Source organism: Pristiophorus japonicus, chromosome 16 (genome assembly GCF_044704955.1).
Source record: "Pristiophorus japonicus isolate sPriJap1 chromosome 16, sPriJap1.hap1, whole genome shotgun sequence".
NCBI lineage: Eukaryota > Metazoa > Chordata > Chondrichthyes > Pristiophoridae > Pristiophorus > Pristiophorus japonicus.
In genome coordinates, this window is record NC_091992.1 from 5,651,920 (window position 1) to 5,663,963 (window position 12,044).

The 12,044-nt window shown below is 47.2% G+C and overlaps 1 protein-coding gene across 2 annotated transcripts in view; it reads left to right on the forward strand.

Annotated features, from left to right (window-relative positions):
• The window catches only part of bcas3 (BCAS3 microtubule associated cell migration factor), a 936,691-nt gene that overhangs the window by 191,253 nt on the left and 733,394 nt on the right, over nt 1-12,044 (forward strand). For both annotated transcript variants that reach the window (XM_070856931.1, XM_070856932.1), the window contains exon 9: nt 6,968-7,044. In XM_070856931.1, coding sequence (XP_070713032.1) covers nt 6,968-7,044 — 77 coding nt within the window. The remainder of the gene's footprint in view (nt 1-6,967; nt 7,045-12,044) is intronic.

Below are 12,044 nucleotides of genomic sequence, written 5' to 3' on the forward strand. Positions count from 1 at the left end.
CATCCACAGTCAACCCCTTAAGTATCATTCGCCAATCAATCCTAGCTAATTCACGCCTCATACCTTCAATATATGTAGTATAATGTGGATAAATGTGAGGTTATCCACTTTGGTGGTTAAAAACAGAGAGACAGACTATTATCTGAATGGTGACAGATTAGGAAAAGGGAACGTGCAACGAGACCTGGGTGTCATGGTACATCAGTCATTGAAGGTTGGCATGCAGGTACAGCAGGCGGTTAAGAAAGCAAATGACTTTTTGGCCTTCATAGCGAGGGGATTTGAGTACAGGGGCAGGGAGGTGTTGCTGCAGTTGTACAGGGCATTGTGTACAGTTTTGGTCTCCTAACTTGAGGAAGGACATTCTTGCTATTGAGGGAGTGCAGCGAAGATTCACCAGACTGATTCCCGGGATGGTGGGACTGACCTATCAAGAAAGACTGGATCAACTGGGCTTGTATTCACTGGAGTTCAGAAGAATGAGAGGGGACCTCATAGAAACGTTTAAAATTCTGACGGGTTTAGACAGGTTAGATGCAGGAAGAATGTTCCCAATGTTGGGGAAGTCCAGAACCAGGGGTCACAGTCTAAGGATAAGGGGTAAGCCATTTAGGACCGAGATGAGGAGAAACTTCTTCACCCAGAGAGTGGTGAACCTGTGGAATTCTCTACCACAGAAAGTAGTTGAGGCCAATTCACTAAATATATTCTCAAGGGAGTTAGATGAAGTCCTTACTACTCGGGGGATCAAGGGGTATGGCGAGAAAGCAGGAAGGGGGTACTGAAGTTTCATGTTCAGCCATGAACTCATTGAATGGCGGTGCAGGCTAGAAGGGCTGAATGGCCTGCTCCTGCACCTATTTTCTATGTTTCTATGTTTACCCTTCTTTAAGTTCTGGACCATGGTCTCTGAATTAACTGTTTCATTCTCCATCCTAATGCAGAATTCCACCATATTATGGTCACTCTTCCCCAAGGGGCCTCGCACAACGGTATTGCTAATTAATCCTCTCTCGTTACACAACACCCAGTCTAAGATGGCCTCCCCTCTAGTTGGTTCCTCGACATATTGGTCTAGAAAACCATCCATTATGCACTCCAGGAAATCCTCCTCCACCGTATTGCTTCCAGTTTGGTTAGCCCAATCTATGTGCATATTAAAGTCACCCATGATAACTGCTGCACCCTTATTGCATGCACCCCTAATTTCCTGTTTGATGCCCTCCCCAACATTACTACTACTGTTTGGAGGTCTGTACACAACTCCCACTAATGTTTTTTGCCCTTTGGTGTTCTACAGTTCTACCCATATAGATTCCACATCATCCAAGCTAATGTCCATTCTAAACTATTGCATTAATCTCTTCTTTAACCAGCAATGCTACCCCACCTCCTTTTCCTTTTATTCTATCCTTCCTGAATGTTGAATACCCCTGGATGTTGAGTTCCCAGCCCTGATCATCCTGGAGCCACGTCTCCGTAATCCCAATCACATCATATTTGTTAACATCTATTTGCACAGTTAATTCATCCACCTTATTACGGATACTCCTTGCATTAAGACACAAAGCCTTCAGGCTTGTTTTTTTTAACACCCTTTGTCCTTTTAGAATTTTGCTGTACAGTGGCCCTTTTTGTTTTTTGTCTTGGGCTTCTCTGCCCTCCACTTTTCCTCATCTCATTTCTGTCTTTTGCTTTTGTCTCCTTTTTGTTTCACTCAGTCTCCCTGCATTGATTCCCATCCCCCTGCCATATTAGTTTAACTCCTCCCCAACAGCACTAGCAAACACTCCCCCTAGGACATTGGTTCCGGTCCTGCCCAGGTGCAGACCGTCCAGTTTGTACTGGTCCCACCTCCCCCAGAACCGGTTCCAATTCCCCAGGAATTTGAATCCCTCCCTGCTGCACCACTGCTCAAGCCATGTATTCATCTGCGCTATCCTGCGATTCCTACTCTGACTAGCACGTGGCACTGGTAGCAATCCCGAGATTACTACTTTTGAGGTCCTACTTTTTAATTTAGCTCCTAGCTCCTTAAATTCGTTTCATAGGACCTCATCCCTTTTTTTTACCTATGTCATTGGTACCAATGTGCACCACGACAACTGGCTGTTCTCCCTCCTTTTTTAGAATGTCCTGCACCCGCTCAGAGACATCCTTGACCCTTGCACCAGGGAGGCAACATACCACCCTGGAATCTCGGTTGCGGCCGCAGAAACGCCTATCTATTCCCCTTACAATTGAATCCCCTATCACTATCGCTCTCCTACTCTTTTTCCTTCCCTCCTGTTCAACAGAGCCAGCCATGGTGCCATGAACTTGGCTGCTGCTGTCCTCCCCTGATGAGTCATCCCCCTCAACAGTACTCAAAGCAGTGTATCTGTTTTGCAGGGGGATGACCAAGGGGACCCCTGCACTACCTTCCTTGCACTGTTCTTCCTGCTGGTCTTCCATTCCCTATCTGGCTGTGGACCCTTCACCTGCGGTAAGACCAACTCGCTGCACGTGCTACTCACGTCATTCTCAGCATCGTGGATGCTCCAGAGTGAATCCACCCTCAGCTCCAACTCCGCAACGCGGTCCGTCAGGAGCTGGAGGTGGATACACTTCCCGCACACGTAGTCATCAGGGACACTGGAGTCGTCCCTGAGTTCCCACATGGTACAGGAGGAGCATAACACGCGACCGAGCTGACCTGTCATGACTTAACCCTTAGATTGGCAACAACAATGCTAAAGTTTACTCACTGTTATAGAAGAGAAGAAAGAAAGAAAAAACTGCTCACCAATCACCAGCCAATCACTTACTCCCTTGGCTGTGACATCACCTTTCTGTTTCATTCTACTTCTTTTTTGCCTTCTCCCTGTAGCTGCACAAGCCACGCCTCACCAACTGCCGCCGCCACTCGCTGCCGCTGGGCCTTTTATAGGCCTCCGACCCCGCACTCGCGCCTCACCAACTGCCCCCCTCTCTCCCGTCCCTCCTCCTCTCTCCCCTCCTCCCCCTCCCCTCCCCCCTTCCCTCCCTCCCTCCCTTCTCTCCCCCCCTCCCCTCCCCCCCTCCCTTCTCTCCCCCCCTCCCCTCCCTCCCTTCTCCCCAACCCCCTCCCCTCCCTCCCTTCTCTCCCCCCCCTCCCCTCCCTCCCTTCTCTCCCCCCCTCCCCTCCCTCCCTTCTCTCCCCCCCTTCTCACCCCCCCTCCCCTCCCTCCCTTCTCCTCTCCCCCCTCCCCCCACCCCCTCCCCCCCTCACAACTCACTCCACCCCCTCCCCTCCCCCTCATCCCCCCCCCTCCCCTCCCCTCCACCCCTCGCTGTCAGAAACACAGACACTGACAGACAGAGAGTGAGAGAGACACACACAGAGAGACAGAGAGATAGAGACACTTACAGAGACACACGGGGGGCGGGGGGTGCGTCCCAGCACGCTGTTGGAGGACTCCCGGTGCTGCAGTCAGTAAGTAGAAAATGTTTTAATAATTGATTTTTTTTAAATTTATTTTTTATTAATTTTTTTTGATTGATTTATTGGTTGATTTATTGATGTATTTATCATTTATTATTAATGATGACTCGTTTTTGTAAAACTGAAGTGTTTAATGTTTGTAAACTTCCCTTTAAACACCCCGCCCCACCCCACCCCAATTCCCTACGCCTGATTTGTAACCTACGCATGATTTTCTAAGTGTAGACAAGGTTTTTCTGAGCGTACAAATATCGACACTTACTCCATTCTAAGTTAGTTTGGAGTAAGTTTTCACTGCCTCAACTTTCAAAATGGGCTTAAGTGGCTGGACACGCCCCCTTTAAAAAAAAATCTGTTCCAAACTGAAACTGTTCTAACTGACTAGAACTGGAGCAAACTAAATGCCGAGAATTGCAATTTCTAAGATACTCCATTCTAAACCAGTTGCTCCAAAAAAACAGGAGCAACTCAGGCCAAAACTTGGCCCCATTGTTTGGAAATTCTAGCCCTTTAGATTTTCGAGGCAGAGATAAAAATCCAGTCTAAAATATTGCTTGCGTGCCATAATTTCTGATCCATCGTTTTCCAACAGTGTCTGTTTTGAACTGTAGTACAGTAAATGATGCTCTGTGGAAGTAGTTCTGAACATGCTATCCCAGAATGTGTACAAATGAATTACATTTGGTAACGGAAACTCTTAATTGAAGGATTATATTGCCCGTCACTTTTAAAACGATCCATCACCTCTGAAATGCTCTCAGTAAAGTTCCTGCTTGTATTTTGATTGTCATCTTTCTCTTTGTCTTTTGTCTGTCTCCGATTTTCCCTTTCTTGCTCTTTCACTTTCTTTGATTATTTTGTGTTCGAATTCATTTTTATTACTTTGCCCATGTGCTATTTTCACTACTTGTTTTTCTTCATCCTTAAACTCTTTTATCTGCTGTGAGTATATCAGAGTCTGAGGTGGTGTGAAATGGCTAGAGGCAGAGGATTTCCATTGGTGACTGCAGAAAGAATAGAAAGACTTGCATTTATATAGCACCTTTCGCAACCTCAGGACGTCCCAAAGCCTTTACCACCAATGAAATCCTTTTGAAGTGTAGTCACTATTGTAAAGTAGGAAAGGCGGCAGCTGAATTTCGCACAGCAAGCTCCCACAAACAGCAATGTGATAATGCTCAGGTAATCTGTTTTAATGACGGGTGAGGGATAAATATTGGCCAGAACACTGGGGAGAACTCTCCTCCTCTTTGAAATATGCCACGGGATCTTTTACCCACCTGAGTTGGTAGACAGGGCTACGTGTGATGTCACGAGAGGAGTTAACAAAACTAACAAGAGAAACAGGTCGCTAAGAATGAAGGAGGGATAATGAGGTGATAGAGGGACTCAGATGTTTTTAAAAACAAAAAGGGAGAGGTGAAAAGTCAAGAGCAAGAAAGTGGGAAAACAAACAGATGGAGTGAAGTAGTTAGGCTCCAGGTTAAGGGTAAAGATAACCAATTGGAGGAAGTAAAGGGAAGCGCAGAGCATGTGGAGATAGTTGATCTGGAAAATGCAGTGAGAGTACCGGCCAAAATTAAATTAATATCTGTAGCAGCATTTATGACATTAGCAATTTGCTTTGATGACCAACTGGCAGTGAAATTAGCACAGAAAGTTCTGGGAACTGTTTATACGTTCTGAATCTATTGACTCCATGCATAATAAAAGAATAAAGGAGGTTAGAAAGAAAAATATATAAATATAGTTTCTGACTGTTATTTAGAATGTGTGCCATAGCTGGCTGCTGCTTTCTCATAGTCCTCTAAATAACATGGCAGACTCCTTCAAACACCACTGGAAAAAATGTATTTCCTTTGTTGTCGAACCTCATGTGCGCAGATAGTCCCCTGACCAAGAGGAGGACAGAGGCTGGGTACTCGGCGACGGGTGGCTCACCCTCTGACCCTTCAGAACCTCTCCAACGTCAAAAAGGCTTAAGTCAGGGGTGTGGTGGAATATTCACCACTCGTCTGGATAGGTGAGGCTGCATCATAACTCAGGAAGCTCGAGACTATCCCGGATAGATCCGTTCCGATGGTGGGCTCTTCTACCACTCGACTCAGTATCTATTGCCTCTACCACTGGCAGATTGTGGCTCTGGTATATACTTTCTACAGGATACATTGCAGCCACTCACCAAGTTTACTCTGACACCACCTCCCTCTCCTGCAATTTCTATCGCCGAGAAGGACAAGCGCAGCAATGTTGCAGTAACATCATCATCTCCAGGTTTCCCTCCCAGTCGCACGCCATCCTGACTTGGACATCTACTGCCATTCCTTCATTGTTGCTGTGTCAAAACTAACATCACTGTGGGAGATCTAACAGCACAAGGACTGCAACTGTTTAAAGAGAAAGCCCACCACTACCTTCTCCAGTAACTTAGAGATGGCCAATAAACATGTCCTTGTCAGCATTGCCCACATACCAAGAACAAATTTTAAAAGTTGCAGGGACTATAATAATACCAAGCCATTACGACCAATAAAATGATGAGGGTATGAGTACTCCATGGCAGAATTGGTGTGGGCATGATTCAGTCATTTACAAGTTCATAACTAATGCCTCAACACTGCTCTCGTGGGGGCTGGAAGGGAATTAATCAACTTCCTATTTCTAATTTTTTTTCTCTCTCTGCCTGTGATGGAGTGCCTCATCTGTACATATTATTACTTACCTAAAATGGCTCAACTGAGACTTGTAATTCTTTGTCTGAGGAATCCCAAAGTTAATCTGTGTTCCTTCATGTTGGCACATCATGAAATTGTGCCACCAGACTTCTCCTAGACAGTCAGGCTCCTTACTCGCGCTAGCCAATAATCTTACAAGACCTAGCTGTTTTAGTGTCCCCTCTACCCGTTCCCACAACTGTCTGTCTGTCTGTTGTCACTCTCCCAGGTGGTTCCCCGGACCTGAACTTGCATTCCACCCCCTGCAACATCGCCGGGCGAAGACACCTGCCCGCGATCGATCAGCTCAGCACTCTGGTTGGGTGCCGGGCTGATTGGGTGGGATAGCGGCTGCTGTCATGGAGAAGGTAAGTTTTTATTTTCTTTGCAGAGTCTGCAGCGATGGCCCTTCCCTTTAAGAGAGGGAAGGAGCCTTCGAACGCGGCAGCGCTGCACGGCCCAGTGTGCAGCGTGCTCCACTCACCACCCCCCCCCACTGCTGCCGAGTGCACTCCAGGAAGGAAGTGGAGCGTCTGATTTAACGCTCCACTTCCTTCCTGCAGCGCAATCACCGAATGTTTTAAAAGTTTGAAAAGATTAGCGCCTGGCCCAAACGGGGCGCTCCCGAATTTCTCCCCCAAAATCTTTGAAAAATACATCTTATAGTGTGTCCTATCAAAATGTAAAACATGCCGTTACCAATGTTCAATCTGAAATGTTTGCTTACAGGTACACTAGAGGAAGGTATGGCAAGCAGTATTGCCTGATTGTTTTTTCCTTTCTTTCTCAGGGTTTTGGTTGTTGTGTTACAGGAGAAGATTGCCACCTTCGATAGCTGTACTTTCACGAAAAAATTCTTCGTCACAAGTATGTACCAAAGCTGTAAAGGTGTTTTTAAATGATGTCACAATATTTATAAGTTTTGTGCTGTGAAGTTCTGTCCCTTTGGAATTGGATTGTAGTCGGACAGACTGATTTGGTTTGGGACTATAAATAACCGTCAATGAGAAGAATTGGTTCTATGGGCCGCAGATGTGAACACATTATGGGCCCGAATTTGGTGAAGGCCTCCGCCCGCCCAAATGCCGCCCACAGGACCGGCGATGGCTGCCGAGGTCCCTGACGGTTCTTTGGGCGGGGTTTTCATCAGCAAGGTCCCTTGAAGGTCAGCGGGCGGCAAAGCAGAGACATACGCCGCCAATCTAGGCGGGAGCCGGCGGGAGCTCTCATTCTCGGCGGCGAATGCCCAAGTGCCGCCGAGGATGGAGTCGGGCCCACAGAGGGTCGAACGCCTAAAAATAAAAAGCATTAAAAAAAAAATCTTTGACGACCTTCAGGGGAACCCCATACAGGTAAGTCCCTTTAAAGAAATACATTTAAAAAATGTCACTAACCTGTTTTCCCCCATCTTCACACTTACCGTTGAGGACAGAGCAGCCTCCACGCAGCGATCCCCTGCCGCCCGCACCAATCTGGCGGGCAGGAGTCTTATTTACGCGCATCGGCCGTCCGCTGACATCGGCGGGCGCTTCCCGGCGGCTCTCCCCTCCCGCCTGCTCCAGGCCACATTGAAAGTGGCACTGGGCGGTTCGAGCAGAGGAATGTGGGCGGTAAGTTCGTCAATTTCGGCCTCTATATGTGTTACAGCTGCTTTCAGAACCATAAATAGATTATTCCTGCGATTTGGGTAGGAGTTGGGAAGGTGGGGTGGGGGGGAGAGAATGAGATTACCTTCTTTTTTTTGTTCTTGGATTGTGGGCGACACCACAAGGCCGGCATTTATTGCCATGCCGAGTTGCCCCGAGAAGGTGGTGGCGGGCTTTCATCTTGAACCGTTGCACTCCTTGTGGTGATGGTGCTCCCACAATGGTGTTCGGTAGGAAGTTCCAAGATATTGATCCAGCGGCGATGCAGGAACAGCGATATATGTCCAAGCCAAGATAGTGTGTGACTTGGAGGGGAACGGGAGGTTATGGTGTTCCCACAACGTTGCTGCTCTTTTCCTGCTCGGTAGTAATAATCACAGCTGCTGTCAAAATAACCTTGGTGAGCTGCTCTCTGGAACTTCCTGCTTGTTTTGGATATTAAACGCTTTAACAACACGGTGCAGTCCGAGGCAGCTGCAACAGACTGGCAGGAGTTTGGCCCAGGTCATGGCCGCCATGGCTGTTGCTGTTTCCCATTAGACAGAAGCACATTAGGCAGCTGGGACACTTTCTCTGCAGTACTGCACAGTCGGAATAACTGTTCAGTCCTGAACTGTAAAGGAAAAGATTACATAGGTAGCTGCCCATGTTGCCTCAATGCTGGCTACAGATCTAGAGATGGATGTCTCACAAAGTTGATCCTGGTAGTTGTGAACAGCATAAGAAGACTTTAAATTGACTTGGTATCCAAATCAGATTTCCACTTTCATAACTTAGTGCTCCAGAGTTAACTTTAGATGTTAATTTCTTCATAGAAGACAAAGGCTTCCTAGTCTGAGCGAGTGTTGCACACACAGGAGAAACCTTTGGTATAGAAACATAGAAAATAGGTGCAGGAGTAGGCCATTCGGCCCTTCTAGCCTGCACCGCCATTCAATGAGTTCATGGCTGAACATGCAAACTTCTAAAAGTTGTACAAATATTCGGTACAGCTGCAATCGGCTTTGTTCTCGCCGAAACAATGTAAGCCCGGCTTGAGTACAAGCAAGTTGTGATATTTCTCCACAACAGTACAGCTCCTGTTATACAGTATCTTTCACAAAATGGTGTCAAGGTGCTTCACAATTTTGGAAACAAAATTGGCTCAGTGGCAGGAAGCAAAGGGTCATGGTTGATCAAAAGCAAAATACTGCGGATGCTGGAATCTGAAATAAAAACAGAGAACATTGGAAATCTCAGCGGGTCAGGCTGCATCTGTGGAGTGAAACAGAGTGAAACGTTTCGGGTCAATGACCCTTCGTCAGAACTGGCGAATGTTCGAAAAGAACACATTCTTAAGCACTGAAAGGGGAACGGGAGGGGAAGAAAGAATAAAAGGGAAGGTCTGTGATAGGGTGGAAGGCAGGAGGGATTAGAGAGACATAAGGGATGATGGGCCAAATTGAAATGGTAATGGCAGAAGTTAGAAAAAGATTAATCTGGATAGGGTGTGAATGGCGGAGTAATGACTTGTTGCCATTAGAGACAAAGAGAAAAAAAGAAACATAAGATGGGTGGCGGGGGGTGGGGGGGGAGGGAGTCAAAGATGGCCAGAGGTTATGCTCTGGTTCCACAAGGCTCAGTATTAGATCCCTTGCTTTTTGTGGTATACATCAATAATTTAGACTTCAATGTAGGGGGCATGATTAAGAGGTTTGCAGATGATACAAAATTTAGCCGTGCGGTTGATAGTGAGGAAGAAAGCTGTAGACTGCAGGAAGTGGCAAATGGAATTCAATCTGGGGAAGTGTGAGGTAATGCATTTGGGGAGGGCTAATAAGGCAAGGGAATACACATTAAATGGTAGGATACTGAGAAGTGTAGAGGAACAGAGAGACCTTGGAGTGCATGTCCACAGATCCTTGAAGGTAGCAGGCCAGGTAGATAAGATGGTTAAGAAGGCATACGGAAACTTTCCTTTATTAGTCAAGAATTTATTATATAGAATATAAGAACCGAGAAATTATGCTTGAACTGTATAAAACATTAGTTAGGCCACAGCTAGAGTACTGCATACAATTCTGGTCACCACATTATGGGAAAGATGTGATTGCACTAGAAAGGGTACAGAGAAGACTTACAAGGATGTTGCCAGGACTGGAAACTTTTAGCTACGAGGAAAGATTGGATAGGGTGGGGTTGTTTTCTTTGGAACAAAGGAGGCTGAGGGGAGACTTAATTGAGGTGTATAAAATTATGAGGGGCCTGGAAAGAATGGATGTGAAGGACCTATTTCCCTTGGCAGAGAGGTCAATAACCAGGGAGCATAGATTTAAAGTGATTGGTAGAAGGATTAGAGGGGAGTTCAGGAGAACTTATTTCACCCAGAGGATGGTGGGGGTCTGGAACTCACTGCCTGAAAGGGTGGTTGAGGCAGAAGCCCTCACCACATTTAAAAAGTACTTGGATATGCACCTGAAGTGCCGTAACCTACAAGGCTACAACCAAGAACTGGAAAGTGGGATGAGGCTGGATAGCTCTTTTTCAGCCGGCACAGACATGATGAGCCGAATGGCCTTCTTCCGTGCCATAAATTTCTATGATTCTATGAAAAAGTGGGAACATTCACATACCGGACATGGCATGAGAAGATAACGGTGAGGTTGAAGATGTTGGGTTTGAAGATGGGAAGCAATGTAGCAAGTCAGAGAGGTTTAGGGTCAGAATTTCAGTGATGGCCTCTCTGACAAGGAGACGTTGCGGGGACGCCCTCGAAGCCTCCCTGATGGGGTGCGACATTCCCACTGACACCTGGGAGTCCTTGGCCATGGACCGCCCTGGGTGGGGGGCGATGCGTTCGGGGAGGCGCTGAGCTCCTCGAGTGTCGTCGCCGAGAGCATGCAGAAATCAAGCACAGGCAGTGGAAGGAACGTGCGGCAAACCAGGCTCCCTGCCCACCCTTTCCCTCAACAACTATCTGTCCCGCCTGTGACAGAGACTGTGGTTCTCGTGTTGGACTGTGCAGCCACCTAAGAACTCATGCTAAGAGTGGAAGCAAGTCTTCCTCGATTCCGAGGGACTGCCTATGATGATGACGACTTCAGCGCTGTACCGGAGTGGTTATCTTAGATTATGTACTCTGATAATTCAGAGGCAAGAGTGCGACCAAGCTTCAGACCTTAGCTTGTCAGGAATCGGGTCAGTAGTTGCTACAAATCCGAAATGTGATCCCATAATAGTGACTTAAAAACCTCCAAATCAGAAATACGTGACTACTTCTGAATAATGTGTGTCATGAGCTAAATTTGTACCTGTCAAGCTTCAAGCTGTAAACAAACGAAAATTACTAGCTTTAATGCTTTTAGGCAGTATTTTTCAGGGTTGTTTATGGGGTTCGGTGGTTAATATTTGATGAGGTCACGCTGAGAGGGATTAGGCAACAGTGCGTGGTGCAGGTCACAGAGCCTGTCCGCCACGTTCAAAGTCAGTGGTGTTTTGCTGACCTCATCAGTCAGCAATTTTAGGAAATTTGGCTAGCAATGCCAAGGACCATTTCCTAATCTGCTTATTTATTTATATTACTTAACGCTTTGAAGGCTGACAGAAAGCATCTCCGCAATGAGAATGGATTTTAAATGTATAGGTGGAGCATAAACACCAGTTTAGACCAGTTGGCCCCAATGGCCTGTTTCTCTGCTTTAAATTCCATGCAGTTACAAATATATAAATAAAATAACGATCTTTAACACATTAAAAATCTTGGGGCTGAAATTGAGCCCCGCCCCAAACGGGACGCACCTACCGTTTTTGAAAGTGTTTCTCCGGTCCAACCATGGGGCGGAGAATCCGGAGAAATTCAGGATGTGGAGTTTTTTTTTCCGTCGGAGCGGTGTTGGTGTCGGGAGGGGGGTGGAAGTGCGGGTGGGTCGGAGCGGCCTTCGTCAACGGGACGGAGGTGCGGGCGGGTCGGAATGTCCGTTGCTCCAAGTCATCAGCGTCGCATTGATGTGTCACAAAGTCCTCCCCCCTTCAATTAAAGGGGTGGGCTGCTGCGAACTCTGCAGCCACTTTAGTGGCAAACACTGGGTCACCAGGGAGGGTTTCGACCGGGACAGTGGCCTGGCACCAAGAGGGTGTCGTAATGTGGGTCATCGCCAATCGGTAAGGGGTCGGCGCGTGCCCGCCACGGCGGGAAAATGGGCAGTGCAGTAACCCATTTCCGGCGCGGGGGCAATTTCGGGC